The sequence below is a fragment of the Anas acuta genome, chromosome 16 (genome assembly GCF_963932015.1).
Source record: "Anas acuta chromosome 16, bAnaAcu1.1, whole genome shotgun sequence".
In the NCBI taxonomy this organism is placed as follows: domain Eukaryota; kingdom Metazoa; phylum Chordata; class Aves; order Anseriformes; family Anatidae; genus Anas; species Anas acuta.
The window spans coordinates 6,607,199-6,628,428 of NC_088994.1; the positions used below are offsets into that span (position 1 = coordinate 6,607,199).

At 52.5% G+C, this 21,230-nt stretch overlaps 2 protein-coding genes across 11 annotated transcripts in view; one reads left to right on the plus strand and one right to left on the minus strand.

The window, feature by feature from the left end:
- PLCG1 (phospholipase C gamma 1) overlaps window positions 1–1,369 on the plus strand; it is a 37,801-nt gene extending 36,432 nt beyond the window's left edge. For 2 of the 4 annotated variants that reach the window (XM_068700302.1, XM_068700300.1), the window contains exons 31-32: window positions 82–269; window positions 772–1,369. In XM_068700302.1, the coding sequence (XP_068556403.1) occupies window positions 82–269; window positions 772–814 (231 nt within the window). In that variant the 3' untranslated portion in view covers window positions 815–1,369. The remainder of the gene's footprint in view (window positions 1–81; window positions 270–771) is intronic. The other 2 variants (XM_068700303.1, XM_068700301.1) reach the window with 1 other exon arrangement.
- Window positions 1,370–1,602: 233 nt separating this feature from the next.
- ZHX3 (zinc fingers and homeoboxes 3) overlaps window positions 1,603–21,230 on the minus strand; it is a 45,942-nt gene continuing 26,314 nt past the window's right edge. For 3 of the 7 annotated variants that reach the window (XM_068700304.1, XM_068700305.1, XM_068700308.1), the window contains 2 exons: window positions 8,604–11,539; window positions 1,603–7,170 (listed from right to left, as the gene is read on the minus strand). In XM_068700304.1, coding sequence (XP_068556405.1) covers window positions 7,160–7,170; window positions 8,604–11,376 — 2,784 coding nt within the window. In that variant the 5' untranslated portion in view covers window positions 11,377–11,539 and the 3' untranslated portion in view covers window positions 1,603–7,159. Of the gene's footprint in view, window positions 7,171–8,603; window positions 11,540–13,017; window positions 13,297–16,559; window positions 16,583–18,025; window positions 18,143–21,230 lie in introns of those variants that run through there. The other 4 variants (XR_011101864.1, XM_068700306.1, XM_068700309.1 and 1 more) reach the window with 4 other exon arrangements.

Genomic DNA, 21,230 nt, shown 5'->3' on the forward strand with positions numbered 1-21,230 from the left:
GGGGGTCAGCTCTCCGCACAGCCTGCTCTAGGGCACCGCGCCATCCCCAGCCCTTCACGGCTCTGTCTGCTCCCATCCAAGCAGGAGAACGGCGAAATCAACCTCTTCAGTGCCTCAGCCCTGCGGGAGCGAGCCGGGGATGCTGCCAGCCAGCTGCTGGCCAGCAGAGGCAGGGAGGGCTCCTTCGAGGTGCGGTACCAGCAGCCGTTCGAGGACTTCCGAGTCTCGCAGGAGCAGCTGGCTGACCACTTCGAGAGCCGGGAGCGAAGGTAGGACGGCTGGAAAAGACCCGGAGTGTTTTGGGGCTCCTCAGCGGGAGCCCAGGCCTGAGCTTCAGCCTTGTGGAAACACTGAATTCAGGTGGAAAGGTGGGGTGAGGTGGGGGTGGAGTCACTGCTTTTGGGATGGTGAGGGGGTGGGATGCAAGGTGGGGGGGTGTTGTAGGAGCCGGGAGCTCTTCCATCCTCAGAGGGGCTTCTGAACAGCTTCTCCGCACCATGGCCAATGTGCCAGGCCCCTTCATTGCAATTCAGGCAGGGAGGTGGCAACAGCAGTGGCTTGAGAGCCCGGCTGGAAAAAAAATCCCAGCTGGTGGGAGCTGGGGAGGGGGGGACAGGGCTGAAACAGGCAAGGAGCGAGACGTGGGGGGGGGGGAATGCAGCACCAGCCCCCTGGGCCAGAGCATCCCCAAGGGTACCAGGCCACGGTAGCTGGGGAAGCTGGCACCTCTCATCCTCCCAGCGCCGTGCCCCCTGTCTGTGCCCCCTGCAGGGTACTGCGACGGACCAGGGTCAATGGGGACAACCGGCTGTAGGGACACGCGGCTGCAGCGCCGCTCGGCCGCCCGGGAGCACCTCCCGTGCCTGTGAGTCTCACGGCACGCTGTGAACTGGTTTCTATGGAAACGGCACTGCTATGGCCTACTTTCAGGCAGCTTTTCCAGTTTCTCCGCTGAAGTGTGTTCGAGTGGAGAACTAAAAAAAAAAAAAAATCGGGAAAAAAAAAAAAAAAAAAAACAACCAACGAACCACCCCAAACACCCACCAACCTTCACCACGAAGCCCTTAATGAAGTGTATGGATGTGCACAGCCTGCCAGCCGCCGAGGTGAGAGACAAAACTGTCTATAATTGCAAGGAACGAGACGAAAACAAGGGGAAAAAAAAAAAAAAGCACACCACCCTCCGCTGTCTCGGCGCTGGCGGTGTGCACGGGGAGCCTGCGCGGCGCGGGCGGCTGGAGGCCGGGTGCTGCGGGCTGCGGCCTGCAGTGCCCGGCCCGTATAGCCACTGCCTCCAGGGCCAGTAGTGAAACTCGACGTTTACAAGGCCGCTCTAGCTTTAAACGACAATAAACATGTCAGTATTACACGCCTGCTGTCTCCGTTTCCTGGTGGTTTGCCCCAGCGGTGGGACAGGCCCCTGCCCTCACCTTGAGGTTAAGGCCATGGGGAAAAAAATAGCCCCCAGTTCAACACTGTTCACCCAAAGGGGTGAGAGCAGGAGCAGGGGATGATGCCCAGGGAGGTTTTAGGGGAAGGATTGCTCTGTTTTGTGTCACCTTTACAGCCCAAGCGGGCCTGCAATCACCAGTCAACTCTTGCTCGTATTTTACGCTCTTTATTTAGGAACAACCAAAAATGTCTGGTTTCATTTCAACAAACTGTACAAGCAAGCGCTTCCCCTCGCCCACCCTCACATCCACATATACAAAAGGAAGGGAAACTTGCCGTTCACTTCTCAGAAGTGGCATTGTTGCTACAGGGAGTTTGTGCCCTCAGAATAAGAGCAGGTAAAGTCCATAGCAGGTACAAGCTACCCTAGCCCTAGTAATAGCCACAGCCCACAATCACAGGCAGCTTCACTTTTTTTTTTTTTCCTCTTCTTTAAAACCTTTACCAAAAGTAAAAACTATTTCCTGTCTCACACGGTTGCCAAGGTGACCATCAAAAATTGTGGTCTTAAAAAACACGATAAGAACCCCCCCGGGAACCCCCCGCACCGCCCCGGTACAAAGACGGTTTCACACAGCAGAGCCGCTGCTCCGCGCCCCAGCTACACGGCCACCCTTATGAAAGGTCCCGTTGCAGCTACAATTACATTTTTCTTTTGGATAAATCCAAGCAAAAAAAAAAAAAAAAAAAAAAAAAATTCCAGGTCATTCAGCACCAGCATGATTTCTAAATAATAATAATTAAAAAAAAAAAAAAAAAAGAGACCCCATTAGGCTGACTTTGTGGTCTGCTGAGAAACAAAGTGATCAACACGCTGTTCCCAAAGTCTCTCTTTTAGTGCAATGTTAGTATGTGCAAGGGGAGTCACAGCCACGTACCCATAACACCACCAGCCAGATGGGGCAGACAGAAAGTGCAATTTTTAGCAAGAAGTTTTCTATGCCATGGATTCCTAGCCTGACCTTCACTAGCACCAGTGAGCAAGAGTCCTCCTAAAACCACCCTCCATCGGTAAAGGGAAAAACTGGCTTTAGTAGTGCCATCAAAATATGGCCAAGGGCAGCCAACAGAGCACTCTACTGGAACAGGCAACAAGAAAAAATATAAATAAAAGTCACTCCTTCTTAGGTAACAGCGCTCGCTTGCTCTGCTTTAAAGTTTTGTGATGCCAATCCAGCATTCCTGGCAGGGAGCACTGCCAGTAAAAGATACAGCAGAAACTAAACTTGCAAGAAAAGGTACAGCTTGCAAGTCCCTCCCCCCCCACTTTTGAGTATTGCCTGATCTTCCCCCCTTGGTTGTGATCAACTGAGAAATTAAAATGGGGGTTACTGCAGTGAGCCGATCACATCAGGCCACCGATGGGAGTTAAAAAGAGTGGAGCCAAGATTAATCTGGGAAACAGAAGAGAGATGTTTAAAAACCTTTTAAATACTGCCCATTTGACAGGTGTAGTAGCACCTTAACTTGCCAATTTGTGCCTAAGTGCTGAAAATCATCTTTCCCTTCTGATTCCCAGTGACCCCAGGTTCCAACCATCATCTCACCAGGGCTCCCCTGAACTGTTCCTACAAGAGGGACGGAAGGGGAGGGAGGAGTGCAAAAACTTCTCCCTGTGACCAGAAATTGTTGCTTTGCATTAAAAAAAAAATAAAAATAGCCAAAACCCTAAATGGAAAACCAGCCTAGCAAAAATCATCCGAACAGACATCACAGCTCCAGCTTCTGCACGAGCGCTGCTCTGCCAGGTGAAGGGTCTGCAACTGACGGGTTTCAAATCACAGCTGCCAGCAGCTCCTGGTTTTGCTGGTGCCCAAGAGAAGCCCCCGGCAGGGAGGGGACAGCAGACACGTTAAATACCTGCAGCTGGAGCTCTGTGTGCTGACGCTGACCGCAGCATGCCGTGCACTGAAGCAAGCACTTGTGTCCTCTCCTCTTGCCAGGGCTGCGAGCCTGATGTGCAGCAGTGCTCTGCTCTCAGGCAAACAGGAATAATGGCTCTCAGGAAATAGAAGCCTGTAAATCATGGTTTGTTTAGTGTTCTGCTTAAAAAAATAAAATAAAAATAATGATTTCCAGGATGCTACTTAAGGAACAGAAAAATTAGCTACCCAAATAGAACACAGAGCTATGGCTAGAAATCAAACAGCTTGGCCTGCTGATACGGATGAATAAAGCAACTCTGTTCCTTGCATCGGGAGAACCAGCAGCCCTTTCTGTGAGTGAGCCAGGCACAGCACAAATCAGGGTTTCAGGTTATTAAGCAATTGGATTGTGACCTTAATCTAAGCAGCCTCAGAGACAGAAGTAACAAGATTCACGTGGATTAAAAATGATGCTTACTACTGTGCTTATCAAGCCTGAGCTCGCACACAGCTGATGGAGGTGAAGAACTTAATTCCCTTCCTTACCGATGCTGGCTACATGACCTCTATCTTACACTCCTCCCTTCAAGTCAAGATAGTCATCTTTGATTAGATGATGATAAAAATTGACACTAAGTGTACAATCGTGGTGATGCTTCCTCTTACCACCAGAAGAGCTGCTGCTGGGACTGTGGAGCCACCTCTCAATTATTTCTTTCAGTTTCAGATGCAAACATATTATTTGTAATGTCCTGCACCAAAACCTGAGTCTGTTTGGAGATGACACCTGCTTCTCTTCAGCTTCAAAAAAGGTGTGATAGGGAAACAGAAGACCACAGAGCTAAAACCCTCAACGCTTCAGCTTATCCTTTCATAGAGATTTCAAGTCAACTAAAAATGCAGATAACGAGGAATGTGTGAGTTAGAAAGCAAACGATTACTTTTTGATTTTGATTTTTGTCCCTAAACCTCACCCTCCCCACGCAACGAGCCTTGCCAGCCCGTCTGCTCGGCCTTTGCGTACGAGGGGAGCCTGCATGGAACCACTTTTTTAAATTCCTCTGACCCAAAAGAAAGAAAACTCCTGCTGTGCTTGTATGAATGCATGCAGACAAAGCTCAAAAACCTCAGCAGCTTCCAACCCTCAAGGCTGTTTTTTCTGTGTACACCGGGAAATTCTCCCTCCAGCTCACAAGACTTCTCTTTTCTTTTTTTTTTCCTCTGGAAAACTGGCCAATACAATCCAAGTGCAAAACATTCAGCTAGTGCATGGAAAAAAGGTTCAAAGGGACCAGTTCACACCATCGTCCTTCAGCATTTCTGTAGATGGAGTGGGGACCACTCTTCCACTCAGCCACAGGCCTTTGAAGTGTACACCAAAAATCCCACAGAAAATCACCTTGAATGGGCAAACTACATTTCCAACATATTTATATAGCAAGTAGTTAGTAGAAGTGTACATTTTTAATGTACCTCTTAATGCGATAAAGAATCTATGGCATATCTGAACTGTATATATGTGTACTTAAATAAACCTGCATGTACATAGGCAATAGAGAGTAAATTACCTACCTGTATTTGTTCTCTGAAGGCAGCAGTGAACACACACTCACACTCTCAGGCCACAAGGCTCCCAGGCCCAGCACCCTCGGCTTTAGCACCACGCTGCTTCCCCCATCGCCCCTGGAGCCTGAGGGCAGGAAGGATTTCACCCAAAAGGGCTGGAGCCTCAGGGCGACGAGCCCAGGCGAGGCGGAGGTGGTGCTGCTGCTGGCCCTGCCTTGAACCAAGGCACGGCTGGCAGCAGTGCTGCTAAAGAGAGACATTTAGGGAGCCTGCTGTCAGCTCCTGGCATTTTGGGGAGGATTCGTCTGGCTGCTAAGGGCGGTTACAGTGCAGGCGTCTGAGCACAGGCACCTGGGGCAGGCACGTACCGTCGGTGAGAGAAACGCTCCCCGCAGCGCTCATCAGATGGAGCCTCTCCCAACATGTCAGTAAGGCAGCCTCGTAAAGAGGGGACGAAGAAAGAAAAGCAAAAGCAATTAAAGGTAGAAATCAGACACCATCTTTGGAAGAGGTTCTGAAAGAGCTTTTTGTTTTTAAAACAAATTTTTTGTAAATCTCTGGATCTGATCCTTTGGGGCTTGCTACCCACCCTTCTAATAAATATCATTTACCACCAACAATAAAGTCTCCCACATTAAAAAGCTCTCACTAAATAAAAACCTTCTACAGAAAAAGCTTGGCTGAGTTAGCTTGGCAAAAATAAGGAGCTATGACTACTCTCCATAAATACATCAGCGGATAAACACCAAAAACTATTTAAGTTAAAGGACAATGTTGGCTCCAAAACAAACCAGGAACGAACTGGCCACGAATTAATTCAAACTAGAAATTTAAAGAAAGTTTCTAGTTTCTAACCATTCAAAGGCAGTGAAGTTCTGGAATCGCCTTCCAAGAGCAAAAGCGAAGGCAAGACATGGAACCAATTTTGAGCTGGGACTTGATTAGTTTATGACAGGATGGTCTGACACAGCATTTGGCTAGACTCGTAGCTCAAGAGTGCTCTCCTAGACCTTGTTTTCTATTAGGAAGGAATATTAAAAAAAGCCTTAAGTTGCATCATGCAGCAACCACCCGAGACAACACGGGCACATGAAAAAGCTACAGGTTCTGGGAACCAGGAAAGCCAACTGGGAAATCGTTTTGCTATTTCACACGAGGCCAAAACTACCGTGGATGGACCAAAAAATAAAAATAAAAAAATATCGGAGCAAATACTTGAAGTTATCATTGCTGCTGCTGGAGGATCAGTTGTGTCGGGCTGAAAGAGGGAAACTTCCTGACTGCAGAAGAGCTGCTGCCTCGCAGATCCCTTGGAGACAACAATAACTTGAACCACTCGCAGCAACTCTGCATATTCTCCCTATTTGTTCTCTGAAGAACAGCTTGTTCTCTCCGAACAATGAAAAGGATTCCAGGTCAGGATGGAAAAATTATTATGTGCTAGTTCTCAGTGATTAAAGGGAGACTTGGAGATTTAACAGCCTGCTGCAGTCGGTCTCCAAGAGCGAAAGGAAAAATATTTTGGCCAACAAGGGGCAAACGACACCGAACTGCCTCTCCTCGGTTTTCGGGGTCTTGGACCTGCTACTTATTGGAGAGTAATGCAATGCCAAATCTAACCTCATCCGTGTGGATGAACGCCTCACTGAAGTCCTACCTGACTTAATGCAAGACCGGCAGCTTTCTTCTCAGGTCCTTCTCCTTTCCTAACGCACACACTCACACATACACACCTGTGCACACACCCCCTGCACAACCCTTCCTTGCCAGGGCTTAAGGACCAAAACAGGCAGGGAGGATCGAGGCAGCCACGCCAGCCTTTAGAGAACAAACACCTTAATGGGCAGATGAAAAAAAAAAAATATGTATTGTGCCATGATAGTCCATATCTAAGCAATGACCTTGTTTACACAATGTCTGAGATTTCGTTATGCTTGTATAGGCAGCTGTAGGCATCGGTATATGAGTATGAAATCTGAAAGTCTGTCCACTGGAAAGCAAACAAGAGCATCCTATTTCCTGGGTGCGAGCTCAACTCACGGCCCCCACCTCTGCCAGCTCTCAGCTGTCTCCTGGGCTGGCCCAGAGAGCTCTGCACTGGGTGCCCAGTTTTTGCACGCACTCTCTCTCGTGCGCTGCACTCAAAGGTCTCATTTCTGGCAGTGCTTTGTCACCGTGTCCTGCTCCTGAGGTCTGTATCAGGCCAGCCCATGGTCTTATAGACCAAAAAACTTCTCAAGGGTAAGAGCGGATCCTCTGGGGCAGGTGCTTTGAGTTCAGTCTGTTTCTGGAAAAAAAAAAACACACAACAACACAGGTGTCAGAGATGCTCCAGCACGCCGCAGGTGCCTGCAACGCAGGCAGCGGTGCCGGGCAGGGAGCAGGGGGTGCAGGTGCACCTCGTGATAGCAAAAGCAGAGGCCTGATGGAGGCAGCTGCAGAGCAAAGCCAGCCCCAGGCAGCTTGGTGTTGGGATGGGGGCAGGAAAGCTGAAATCCTTGTGGGAGCAGGGCCACAGTCTTGGCCAGCAGCAGGACGGAGGAGGAACGCAGCCTGCAGAGCTGCACGCCCTTGCCAAGCACCTCCAAGCCTCGTGGGGTCACAGAACCTCACTCTGGTGGCAAAAAGCCACATCTGGAGGGTGCTAGCAAGGACACAGCCACCCCCAACCCTTCCCCAAACCTCCTGCTGCACTGCCTTCCCAGCCCACTCCTCTGGCCACAGCTGCTTCCCGGCGATGCACGTCCAGATTTCTCAGCTGCAATAAAGGCAAGTCCCACTCAAACCCACACTTCATTTCCTCTGAATTACAGGGGGAAGGGAACCAATGATTTTTTTACAATTTTTTTTTTTTAAAAGGCCTGGCAGGGGTGTGTGGGAGGACCCAAAGCCATGCAGCGGGGCTGCAGCAGCGGGTGGGAGGAGGTGATGCTGGTGGGAGGAGGTGATGCTGGCTGGCGAGGGGCTGTGCAGCAGGACAGGGCGAGTGCAGCCCTCGGCCATCCCCATCTGGTGGGAGCTCTGCCAGGGAGGAAACAGCCCCCAGCTGCATTTCCAAAGAGCCCACAGAGGGCTTGGAAACCACCTCTCCTTTCCTCCACGCATGCCTCTCAAAAACGAGCCCTGGAGGAGGGGTAGGGCCAGCAGCTGTAAATGCCACTCCATCTCTCCCTGTCCCCTCCTTCCTTGCAGTCTCTATCTGCGCTGCCCAAGCCCTGCTAAAATGACAATGCTCACGTCTGGAGAGCCGGCAGCAGGAGAGGGAAGGGAGGAGGCTTTTGTCTGCACAGGCAAGGAAGCGAGAGCACCCAGGGGCTAACCGTGCTGCCTGGGGCCACGGGGAGACATGGGAGAAGCCAGGGGCAGAACTGGGAAACAGCAGCCGGACCCCTTCCTTCCTAAATATTTACAAATAAATATTTTTACAAATAAACCCACGGGCCATCTTCCCCCAGGGCAGGTGAAGGGATGGGGCACTCCCCCTGGTTTTGCTCCTAAAGCCAGGATTTGGCTTCAGAACGGAGCTTGTGGCACCCTGCCAGACCTTCTTCTCCCCCTCCCCTGATCCCCCCTTACTGGGGGGACGTTCCTCACTGCTTCCTCGATTTAAACCCCAAATAACAAGCCTGGACACCAAACCCCCACCTGGAGCACTCAGTGCCTCGTGCCCACCCAACCCTGCCCGTGGAGACCTCGCACGAGCTGCCCGGGGCCCCTTACCGAGCTGCGTTGCGGGTGGCTGCACGGGGGCACCGGGGGGCTCGGCACCACCCTCGGGGCCGCCCGGCTCCCAGGGCTCGCTGTTCTCCGACACCTCCGAGCAGGCGTCGTACGGCCCCTTCTGGCTTCCCGTTTGCTCGCTGGTGCTGGAGAGGGCATCCTCGGAGGCGCCCCTGGTCTCCTCCTCCGCCTTCAGTGCAAACCACACCTTCACCTGCTGGGCGCTGAGCTGGGCGCGCTCGCAGAGGCTGGGCACGTCGTCCTCCTGCAGCGCCTTGTGCTGCTTGTAGTAGTCCTCCAGCACCTCCCTGCCGGCCGGGCTCACCTCCACCAGGCCCGGGGGGAAGATGCCGCGCCGGTAGTTCTCATACCACTTCAGCTGCCCGTTCTTGTAGCCGTACCGACTGTCTCCAAACCAGCGAATGACCTCAGCCCGCGGCAAGCCCGTCTGGGACACGATGGCATCGTACTCCTGGTTCGTCGGCCGCTGCGTCTGCACGAACATTTGCTTAAGCAGGTGCCGCTGCTGGGCGGTTTTTTTGAAGTTCAGTTTGGTTTTCGGAGGGGTGGGCGGCCGGCTGGAGCCGCCGTCCCCCTTCTCGCTCGTGGCAACACCCGGCACTTCGTTCTTGCCATTGGACTCGGTCACCCGGAGGTTCTTCAGGTTGATTTTGATGGGGCTCACCTTCCGCTCTGCCGAGTTTGGGTTGTTGGTGGAGGCATCGAGCGAGCCGTTTTCGCTCAAGGCCCTCAGGTCATCTGAGGAGTCTTCTCCTTCCCCGCAGCCGTTTTCAGCCTCCTCTTCCTCCTGCTGAACGGCCTCCTCCGCTTTTTTGTTCTCTTCCGCCTTCTTCTTCCTCCTCTCCGAGAACCAGCTATCGATCTCCCTCCGCGTCATCTTCGTCTCGCTCCTCAGGCGATTCACTTCCTCGTCCGGAGGAAGAGGATTCTGTGCAAAACTGCTCTCCAGGGCCTTGAGCTGCTCGGGCGCGCGCTCCTTGTACTTGGTGGGCGTGAAGTCGGGCGTCTGGTGCCAGGCCTGCCGCCGCGTCGGGTGATGGGTGACAGGCGTTGCCGCGGCTGTGGATGTCAGCTCCGCTCCCTTGGGCGGCACGTCGAAGGGTATTTCGGGCAGAGAATCGAGAGCACTGTCTCCGGGAAAGATGGCTCTGCCGCCTCGCACGTTCCTGTAATGGTACCTCCTGTCGCTAAACCATTTGCGGATCTCCTTCGTGGACAGCCCGGTTATCTTGGTCAGCCGCTCGACTTCAGCCTGGCCGGGGAACTGGTTCCTGCAGAAGCTGCCTTTCAAGGCCGACAGCTGCTCGTGGGACTTCTTGTTCTTGTAGACGTTGGGGTCCAGGAAGGTTTGCGAGGATATGGCGGGGCAGGCAGTGAGCACCGACGGGGCCGCGTTCACCACCTTCACGGCCGAGGCGTTGCCGGAGCTCACCGTGCTGTGCTGCGCCGCCGGCTGGGGCTTGGGAACCGTCGTCACCGCCAGGGTGAAGGAGGAGCTGGTGCCTTTCAAGCCGTTGGCCATGATGGGCTGTGTGACCAGCAGCCCCCCCGTGCCCTCCGGCTGCCCCACCACGTGGCCCGGCAAAGTGGCCTGGATGAGATGCGGGACGCTGCCGGGGTTCGCAACCAGCGGCGTGTTCAGCACGGTGATGGTGGGCTGCGGCACGGACTGAATGACCGTGTTAAACATCTTCTTCCTGGCGTCTTCGATCTCCTCTGGCGACCAGCTGATGCCCTGCTTCAACCGCTGGGCCGTGAACCAGATCTTCAGCTGCTCCTCTGGGTACTTGGTCACCACGGTCAGGTAGCAGAGCTCAGCTTTCGTGGGGTAGGGGAACTTGTGGAAAGAGTTTTTCAGGAAGCTGTTGGAGTCCATGGCTGCGTTGTATGTGGGAATGCTGCTCAGGGGGATCATCACCTTGGGAAGGGACTTGGACGTGGGTAGCTGCTGGTGCAAGGGTGGCTGCTGCTGCAGTGAAACGAGCTGGGCAACACCCGCTGGCAGAACGGGCACGTTCCCGAGGATGGAGCCGTTCACCACGTGAGATGATTTTGTCGAGCTGGCGGTGGGCTGGCTGACCGGCACAGGCCCGTTGGCGAAGGAAGGCTCTCCGTCTTTTGCCTCCGCCTCTCCGCCCAGCTGACTGGACACATTCTCCTTCAGCGTGTGGATTTTTTTGGCCTCGGGTTTGCCTTTCATTATCTTCATGATGGGGGTTTTGGTGATGATAATTTCAGACTGACCATCCGCCACTTCCTCGGGGACCTCTCCCGGAAGGTCGTGGCTGCTGGCGGCATCGCAGAGACTCTGCTCCACAGCCGTCCGATTGTCCTGCTTCACCAGCCTCCAGACGAAGCTCGCCTCGCCGGCGTGCGCCTCCGCGTTGTGCTGCGAGAGCCCCTCGTGGCTCTTCGCCAGGAAGCTGCAGGCAACGCACACAAACGCAGGGTCTTTGCTGAAGTCCAAGTGCTCCGAGTCCAGGTGCGCAAAGAAATGCTGAACGTCTTGAGAGCCGAAGTCACAAGACTTGCAGACAAAAGTATCGCCCTCGGCGATGCCGCGGTGCCCGTTAGACAAGGCTCCGCTGTTGCTGTTGCTGGCACCAGCATCGCTGGCTGCCGGCCCTTCTGCGGGAGCATCTTGTTGTGTTCCTTCACGATCGTCTTCTGCAGCCTCCAGCTCAGTCTCCTGAAGCACCAGAGTTTTTACTGGTATCATGCAGGGAGTCGTGGATTTTCTCTTGCTAGCCATCACTACGATTAATCCGGATGAGATTATTTTTTCTTTAATTTAAATTAAATTAGAATTTAAAAAGCGCTATTGCAAGTGCTCTGCGGTCTAGATTCCAGCAAATTCATGATGTCCCAAGGAGTTGTTGTCAAATGTTGACAAATGTTCATATTTACCACTGAACCTGAGGACAAGGAGAGGGAGGAGGGGTTAGTTCCCTTGGCATGAGACAAAGCACAGCTATCCTGCTATGTAACTGTTTCACTCAATAAATCATTCTCAGTCTCTTTTGCTGGAAAAATTCAACTTGACCTTGGATTTACCACATTTTCATACGCGCAGTCTGTGAATTACCTGTTTAGAAAGCAAACACACAAAGCCAGAAGCCAGCTGTGACGTGGCAGCGGGGAGAAGCTGACCACACGCCTCCTTCCCCCCCAGCTGCTCCCTGGAGCCCGCTCTCCCCTTCCAGCCCGCAGCCCCAGCTCCCTTCCCCTCCTCCAGCTCAATCCTTTTACCCCCAAGCCCAGGAAGCAGCCAGTTCCACCCACACCAGCGCTGGACGTCGCAAGGCAGATCTCAGGGCTATTTTTCCCCCCAAATCTCTTACTTGCAAAAGAATGCCAGGTATTCGCGGTGCCGTGCGTGCACAGCTCCCACCCGCTGCTCGGCTTCACGCGCTCCCACACAGCGAGCAGCAAAACCAAGAGCGATTTTCCCAGCTACGCAGCGCAGCCGTGCGATGCCTGTTTTCCAGCCTCTACCAAACTCTCCTTTGAGGAGGACGCGGGCTGGGACGTCCCCTCGCCATGCCCTGCCAGCCCCGGCACCGGTGCTGCTGTGGGGAGAGCGCGGCCCCGGCTCCCTGCACGCCCGGGTGCCCGCCGGGCTCCCAGCCCCTGCCTGCTTCCCATCAGAAAAAACGGATGAAAATCAACATGCTCCCACAGAACACTGCAATTTCTTCAAAATCGGCACTTTCCAACCATCCTGTCGGAAAGCTGCTTGCCAGCTCGAGCACCGTGCCCGTGCCAAAGGCTTCTGCGTGCAGAAAGTCCTGGAGCTGCGCTGCAGCCGGCAGCGAGGCTGCAGCTGGAGCCGCGATATTTTCGCCATCCTCGCTCAGGAAGCCAGCAAATCATTTCTGAGATTCCCTCCCCACTCCACGCACATTTTTGTATTGTTTTAACAGCATCTGCTGGGGCTTTGGCTGGAACTGCCAGAGAAGGTAAGGCCCCCAAAAGAGCTCTGGCCACCGCCGTGCTGCCGGCCTGCTGGGCTTGTGCAATGTGCGCAGCGGATGCTCCATGCCTGAGCTCACGACCCCAGGGCAGCAAAGCTGGCTGCTGTCGCTGGCACCAGGAGGCACTTGCCAAGACGGGTCCTGACGACAGGGAAGGCAGCACGTCTGACCGAGCAGCGTCGCTGCCTTAACCCCCTCGCCAACCTTTCTTACAGCGACTCTGCTTTTTTTTTTTTTTTTTGTCCTAAACGCTCGGATAAAACTGTATTTTTCCAGATTGCAAGGTCACTCGGAGGCGCACGGATGCACTGATTCGTGTTACAAAGACTCCGTGCCAGATTTTCCTGGGATTTACAATAACAGAGAGGGAGCTTTATAAAAACACTCGTAAAAACTTAAACTATAAAAAAACAACTTACCATCCTACCAGATGACCCCAGAGCCAACTCCTACCAGTTAAAGCAGCTGTGCACCCGGAGCTCTCATGCCAGGTATGCCGAGCTGACCCCATGCACAGAGAAATGCAGACAGGAAAATGACTTTGTGGTGCTTATGCAAGAGCGACTCTGCCTGATTTTTGTAGCTTTTAGACCAGAGGAATGAGAGATCCTACAGCGAACATCAGACTGAGGAAGTACGATCTGACCTCTGTAACTTCATTTGAAACTTTTTAAAATACTGTTCTGGAAAAAATTATGTCAGCTTGCAAATAGGAGAGCCCGGCTGGGCAATTCTGGGCTCAGCAACTCTCCGGCACAATTTAAAAGACTGATGGGAAAACGTAACTTCCCGTTAATGTGGGCTGATCGGAGATTACAAAACAGCCCTGTAAATAGCGTTAGTCATCACTGAACTTGGCGTCAGAAAAGACTGTTTGCTATGCTAAAGCTTCATGAAAAGCTAGAAATTATAACTTGAAAAAATCTATAAATAAAAAAGCAGTAAAGCTGTGACCTGGATTTAGACGGTGCGAATTTCATGCTCTCAATACCTGCTTTATGCTGCTCTTTTCCCACCTTCTCGTGGTTAGTGTTTCCCTCTGAAGAGGGCCAGAAAGTTATTCATGAGCATTAGCGAGCAGAATACTTGGATGACTATGAATGGGCTTTGCTATTCAGCAGGGAACAGCATCAATTTGACACCAATCCCAAGATCCTCATTTTTGATGCTAAGTTAAATATTACACAATCTAGCAGGGTACGATGACCTTTCCAAGTCGAGTCAATTAGGAAAAAAACAATGAGAACGGCCTGAAGGCTACAAAATATAGCTTTAAAGGCTGAAAGGAGGTCGGTGTCACGGAGGCAGCAGTCAGAGTGAATTCTGCTGCTGCACGGAGATCTGCAGAGCTGCCTTCTCCTCCCTTACCGCACCAGGTTTGCACCGACGCTGGTTTAATCTCGTCCTGCAGCTCTCACGCAGGCCAGGGAGAAGCTGCTGGGCACTGTGCAAGGTCTTTGGTTTCCAGCAAACTGCCAGTGGAGATCCAGTTCCAGCATCGCTGCTACTGGAGCCAGCTCAAGTCTCGGATGGATCTGATGCCGCTGTTATCGATGCACCACAAAAAGACTGTTTTTATCTGTCGACGGGGTGAATTTGATACAGAGCGATCGAGATGCACAAAGCCCCCCATTGTGCCCTTTTAGCGGAGCGCCTCTTCAGAGCACGCAGTCAGAATTATTTGGGGTAAATGTGAACGGTCTGACCCACCTACAGAGAACCTAAAAGCTCCGTGTTTCATTTCCCCGTGCATTTGCATCAAGCTCAGTGCTCTCTCCAACAAGTTCTGCTAAAAACGCAATCAAAGCAGCACCAGCCAACACAGCTCTCCTGCTGGGGATCCAATATTAATGCCACCTGAGAACACAGATTGCAAATTTAGCTGGAAGTGAATCACAGTGCCAATTTACTAGGAAAAAAATTAATCAAGTGTACTGTTTGTCCGTTTCATTTCCATGGAACAGTTGCATAACCACATGTTAAGAGCATGTTTTATTCACCGCTCACCTTCTGGAATGTACTAAGGCTTTAATACACCACTAATATATACCAGAACGCACAATTCACTGATCTCTGTCACTGGGACAAGCAAGGATGGTTAACGGGTAGGTTAAATTAATGGCAGAAAAATTATTCAATTAACAGCCAGCCTTACAGCGGGCCTCGGCACACCACCACTGCGAATGCCCCCGACCAGTCTGCACAGCCACATGTGAAGAACACGATTTGCTACGTATTACTTTATGATTAACTGGAAGAAAGATGAGCTGCATGGAACAGCTACCCTGCCGACAGGAAGAAAAAGGGATCGTGCCTCAGCTGATGGTCCCTATTTAATCGACTCCTGCTAATTTAATAGAGAGGCAGCGCGGCGAGCGGCAGCCACCGCTCAAATGACCTGTGTACTTAAACCTGCTGCTGGAAATTCAAAGGAAAAATGACTTCAGGCAGAGTCCAATGGATCTGGCACCCGAGATGCTCGCAGAGAACTAACGACTGGGTCTGCAGGCATGGCCACCTCCTCAACGAAGCATCGGGAGGGGACTGGGGGCTGATGCCACCTCCGAGGTGGGACCCACACACGTGGTCCTGCGACGTGGGGGACCCCTGGCACCTCTGCACCAGGCAGGCACAAAGCCAGACGAGCGGCTCAGGTTGGCTTGTGGGTCCCCGAGATGTGCTGGGCAGTGATATAAACACCCCTAGCGACTTGGAAAGGAGGAACAGAGGAGGAAGGTGGAAACTGTTAAAGGATTGCTGTCTGTGAACACAGCACAGCATTTCTGACCAGCCCTGAACCCCAAATTCTGCTCGAAGCGTTCCCCCACAAGGCATCCCAGCCAGCTCCTGTCCCAACAGCTGGCCCAGGTACATGTCACCAGCTCGCCCCAGAGCCGCTCTGGGTCTGCCGAGGAAAACAATGCCGAGAGACTGGTCAAAGTGAGCTTAACAACTTCAGAAAATTTACTTCTGCAGAGATTAACAAAGGGAGGTTTCGAAATCGGCACTGCTGAGTATGAACTTTCAGCTTTTTCCAGCTTGGCTGGATACAACTGGTTTGGTTTTAAATGTTTCAGTGAATTAATGAGTTAGGTTGTTAATGCAAAACATTCGTTCTGCGCAGCGCCAAGGTCCCCAGTTAGAAGATTAATTTTGTGACCTTTTGCAAACCTCGCCTAGAAACAACAACAAGGAAACCCACCACGTGGCATCAAAAGACATCCAGCGCGCGGCCCCGCAGCAGCTGTGGTCCCCCCATCCCATATGGGGGCAGCAGCTCTGCCCCCAGCCCAGCAAACGCCAGCGATGCTCCCAGCAGGGACGTGCTCCCCACCGACGTCCCAGATGACAAAATCCTGCCGTGGGGACCCCGGCGCTCGATGTAGCTCTGCCGAAGCATAAAGTGCTCGGTTAAAGGGGGAAGAAAAAAGATCAACACCAAAATAGAAGTAAAATAACAGTTTTCTCAACGCTTTCTGTGCCTGCTAGGCAGGCAGACGCACTCCCCAGGTCAGGGACAAAGTTGATGTTTCTGTCTCATAGGGAGCCAAGCACAATATTGGCACTTCAAATAAAAGCGGCTTGTTTTTCAGCTCAAACTCTGCGGGCCCTGGTTGATATCATAACATGGAAAAAAAAATTAAAGAAGGAAAAAAGTTGACATTTGAGTGTTTTCTTCCCTTCCCTTTATGCCCTACCTGCAAGCAAGGCCCGGAAGACGCAATCCTTCCTTTGGGAAGTCATCTGTAGACTCCCCACCCTTCCACCCGCCAACAGCAAGCAGAGGACGGCAGGTAGAAAAATTTGGGGGTCAGCAACCCAGAGCCGGTGCTGTCAGCAGCTACCAGACCCCGGGGGGTGAGCTGCCTCCCCCCTCCCACCATCCAGCAGCCCCGAGGGAGATCCCAGCGCGTTTCGGAGCACAGCACCGGGTGCCAGAGCTGGGACTGGGCGCATTTACCTGGGCGCTCAGGAGGGCGAGGGGACACCAGGTCTGTGCGGCAGCGAGGGCACAGTCCCTCTGCTGCCACCAGCCACGGCAGTCCCAGGACTCTTTTTCTTGGGTTAGTCATTAACATTTGTTTTGCAGTTCGAGTCCCTTCATGAGAAATTATGTAGGAGTTCATCAGTCGTATTAATTATCCAGCTTATTGCCAAAACATGCCCTGCTTGGGCCGGTGGGAAAAGAGGAAGGCTGGAGCCTCCTGTAGTTTCCAGGCTGAGAGGAGAGGAGGAGAGGTGAAGGTCTGTCCCACAACAGCTCTAACCAAGGCTTCCTCTGCACAGCCCTGGAGCCACGGGCTTTGAGAACAACAAGAGCACAACGAAGCATGGGGCGAGGGCACGCAGCAGCAGCACCACCCAGACAAACCCTGCTCATCCATCCCGGGGACGTGCCACGTGGATGGACACATGGCAGTGACTGGCAAAGACCTCTCTAAGTACTCCTGCGTTCAGCATGGGCAGACCCAGAGAGACGAGCCCACCTCTGCAGAGCACACCTCACCTCCTGGGTGCAGATGTCCCTTTTAGCTGTGCCCGTGTGGCTCTGTATCAGAGAAGAAAAGGCAGGATTGGGCAGGTTGTGAGGCAGCACAGAGCCCGCAGATCTCCTCCAGTCCCAGTCTGCGGCTGTGCATCCCTGGGACTGCAAGGCCTGCAGCTGGAAGGGCGCTCATGGCATGGATCTTCTCCAGCAGCCCAAAAGCACCAGCACCAGAGCATCACCCAGGCGAGCAGCGCGCATCCCCACACCGTGCCATCGCCTAGGCTGCACGCCTACGGGTACCACCTGCCCGGGGGCAGTCAGCCCTCCACTTCTCTGCCACCCAGAGCCCGCACAGACCACCACGCACCTCATCCTGCAGGGGTTTAACCTGCAAAGGGCTGCCAGATCCCGTGCGGGAACGCTTAACGAGGCTCTCCCCTTGGGCACAGGTCGCTGCCGCGCTGCGGGCACTCCGCTGTCAGGTGAGCTCGGCAATGACAGGGGAAGCCATGAGCAGTAAAACAGCAGCAGCCCGAGACAAGCAAAGCCTCTCCATATCTTATTATTCGGTGCCACGCAAATGTACAAACACACGCACCGATTTCAGCAGTTTCAAGCTCCCAGCAGCATCGCACAGTCAACATTTGTGCTAAGGAACAATTTCTCTTTATGCCGACTGTCCGGGGCGCTTTGTAGCTTACGCCTGGCTTTGCAAATGCGCGCACAGTTGAAAGGCAATGGAGGCTGGCCGGCTGAACAATCGCAGTCATTCTCCATTACTTGGCAGGCCTGAAGTAGAAAAGCGTCATTTTCATTTCGGGTAGTTAAACAGAGCTATTCATTAAAACCTCGTCCCTCTACACGCTGCTGCACCTCTCCATTTAAAGTACGCCTGGAAGAGAAGACCTCTCCCCTACCCTGCCTCACTTTGCACTGACCTGTTTCAAGTCATCACCGATTTGTGAGCCACCTTTTCGGGTTGGTCTCGTACTGTCAGAACAGCAGCAACTTGCCTTTGTCTTCGTTACCTGGGTAGAGGCTGCTTCTCTCCATTAGCGCTCAGGGACTAATGGTAATTATCTCAGCTTTTTTCAGACGAGCACAAACCCGAGCGAGATGGAAGGCTAGAGAGGGGTGGCTGAAACAGAACGCGATTAGAGTATAAAAATAGGTCACTAGGATAATATAACCTTTAGACTATTGGCAACGTGCCCCCCTTAGAGACAAGCCTGTGTGCTATATTTCAATAGAACGTCAGGAATAAAAAACACACCACACATCAAAACAAAACCAATGATCATCCCTCCGAGCTTTGCGTGCTTCTGTGTGAACGTTACCACCACTAATTCACTCACTCTTTTTCCTCTGCTCCCATCCATTTGACCAAGGACCAAATAAACGTTATGCAATCACACCCTTGACATCTTCAAACAAAAATCTCTTTTAGCATGCAGGCTTCATTACAGCTTTGCTCCGAGTCACACTACCTCAGCAGGGTTTACACTCCCAGCGTCCCGGGGACCCACCTCCACGCATAGCTTCGATCCTCACATTTTGTCCATGTTGCAAAACATTCCTGGCGTCGCCCCAAAGGAAACGATCTGGCAGACAGACAATCATCTATCCGCACAGCCAGCTCGGAGGTGAACGCTACCAGCAGAGGACACCAGACAGCATTAGCAGGGCTTCAAGAAGTCCCTCAGCTCATCGGCATCTGCGTCCCCCATCACCTCGCACTCGGCTGGTGAATACCAGGAGGTCGGCTTGTGCCTAGGCAGGGCCAGTCGTGTTTACAAGTGCACAGGGGCTCTGATTTCAGTCCCTTGTGCTTTCCCTCGGAGGTCAGCTTTTGCTTTAGTTGTGAGAGGGATCTCTGTGACTGCTGCTTGATCACTGACACCTAAAATGGCCACACATGGTCAGCAGGGTGATATTCTGCCACACCGTGTCCGGAGTTGCACAGGCAGAGATTACTGTCAAGTATCACCATTTAGACAGAGCAAGACCAGCTTTGGTAGACCTAGCTCTTTGGAATCCATGTGAAAACAGACAGATTAAGAACTAAAATATACCTCTCTGTATTTTTATTATTGGAAGCTGTCAATGAGCTCCAAGACAAAAACTGGGGGAGCTTGGAGTGAGGACTCATGGTTCCCAAAGCCAAATAAGAACCAGAGTTCGAGCTTGGTCACTGCTACGGTTCTGGCAAAAATCCTTCAGTCTTCTAAATCAGCAGGAGATGCCAGGAGAAACTGAAGAAGCGTTCACAGGCCTGAGCCCCCTACGGCAAGAGAGCCCACTCTGCTCTCAGCGCAGCTACAGACTGCCCAGCACCAGGTCATTTTTGGAAGCCTCTAAACCGCATTTCCCAAGCACTTCTGCTCCCAACCCCACTTCCAGGTTTGCACATCCACTTCCAGATGGGTGACCCTACTTGGGGGCCACCACCCCAAGCTCAAGAACCACAGCTCTAGGCACTATCACAACATTTATTGCTACAAGAAAACCAGCATCAGCTTTTATTTCGTGACTGAAACGGTCCCACTGCAGGACCACAAAAACAAAAGCCTGCTAGAGGGTCACACAGTTTTCTCACCAAGCATCCGAGGCTCTTGTGCAACAAAGAAAGGCTTGCTGAAGACAGGCTGATCACCAGTTACTGAGCAGCCACATAAAGGCAATGATTCCAGGGAAACTGAGTGGAGGGTAAAGCACTCCAAGGTCCAGATTTTAAAATGAGATGTGGGACATGAGTGGGAAGCACTAAACCGAGCTACTAAATAGTACCAGACACCAAACGTGGGGTGCTGGAGCTGATCATCTGCAGCACCGAGGGAGGACTATTACAGCGCCGCATCCCCTTCCCAGCTGAGCACTGTTGGATTACTTCATCCCCCGTGCCCTTTTGCAATATGCTCGCTCTGTGAGCCGCGCCGCGCTCTGGCTCGCCATCAGCTCCCATTTCCCCACTTCCAGTCGCTATAACCAAAAAGACAGCTGCAAAACGCTTCAGCTGAGAGCAAGGAAACAGGGCTGGCAGGTCGGGACCGTGGGTTTTTCTCCCCCCACGGATCCCGCTTCGGTTGTCCTTTCAGACGCAGAGCGCAGCCGATGGCTTTTGCAGCTTATTGAGTACGCTGGTTTATGGCAATGTTTTTCTGCTCACTGAACTGGCTCATTCTTTCAGCAGAACAAACTGTTCCACGTTGAGGCAGGAGTTGGCTGTGTTTTAACAAAGGATTTTTCCCTTCTGACAGTGTTTTGCAAAAGACCCAAAAAAATGAGTCTGGAGCCAAGTTACAAAAGGTCAGGAGAGGCTAGTCCAGCCATGGGTGTAGTTCCTGTATGTCACAGCCAGTAAAGGAAATGGGTGGGGAGAAGAGGAATGGCATTTTGAGCTGAAATAATATGCATAAAGTCATTATAATGAGGAATGGGCTTTTGAATGAGGATGGCAAGTATGCCTGAGCTGTAATTTCTGCTTTACAAGGGTAGGCTCAGGTCTCTGCAATCATTTATTGGTGTGAAGTATGCATTTGACACAGTTCGAGCAGCAACAGTAGCGAGAAAAAGGCAGTTTTGCTCCCTTCCCCTCCCCAAGCTGATTTCCAGGCGCTACCATGCTCCCATCTCCCCTCAGCCAAATGAATATTCAGGAGGCTTTTGCCGAGAAAACACCAGTCAATCACCAGCACAATGCTGGGGGAAGAAAATACAACGCGGAGAAACGCACGGGGGACTGGCAGCTCGTTCCCTGCTCAGCTCGGGCACCCCAACCATCCCTAATGCGGGGCAAAGCACCCCGGGGGAGGCCTGTATGGTGGGGGCCCACCACCCCGGCAGAGGCCAAACCATCCCAGCAGATGCCTGTCTGCTGGAGCCCCAGCATCCTGGCCCACACCGCCGCCGTTCCCCATCGCCCTTCCCTGCACCCAGAGGCCCAGGTGAGCCTCGACCGCCTGTTCTGGTCCCGGGGATGTTGAAGGAAGGAGAGCCACGGGGCTCTGCAGCAGCTGACAGAATGTCATGCCTAATGCTTAAGCTTTTCCAGGCCTCAGAGGATCCCTGAATAGAAAGAAACCACCCGCCACTGGAACACAGCCACTTTTGTGGCTGGAAGGGGCAGATGTTCAACCCCATACA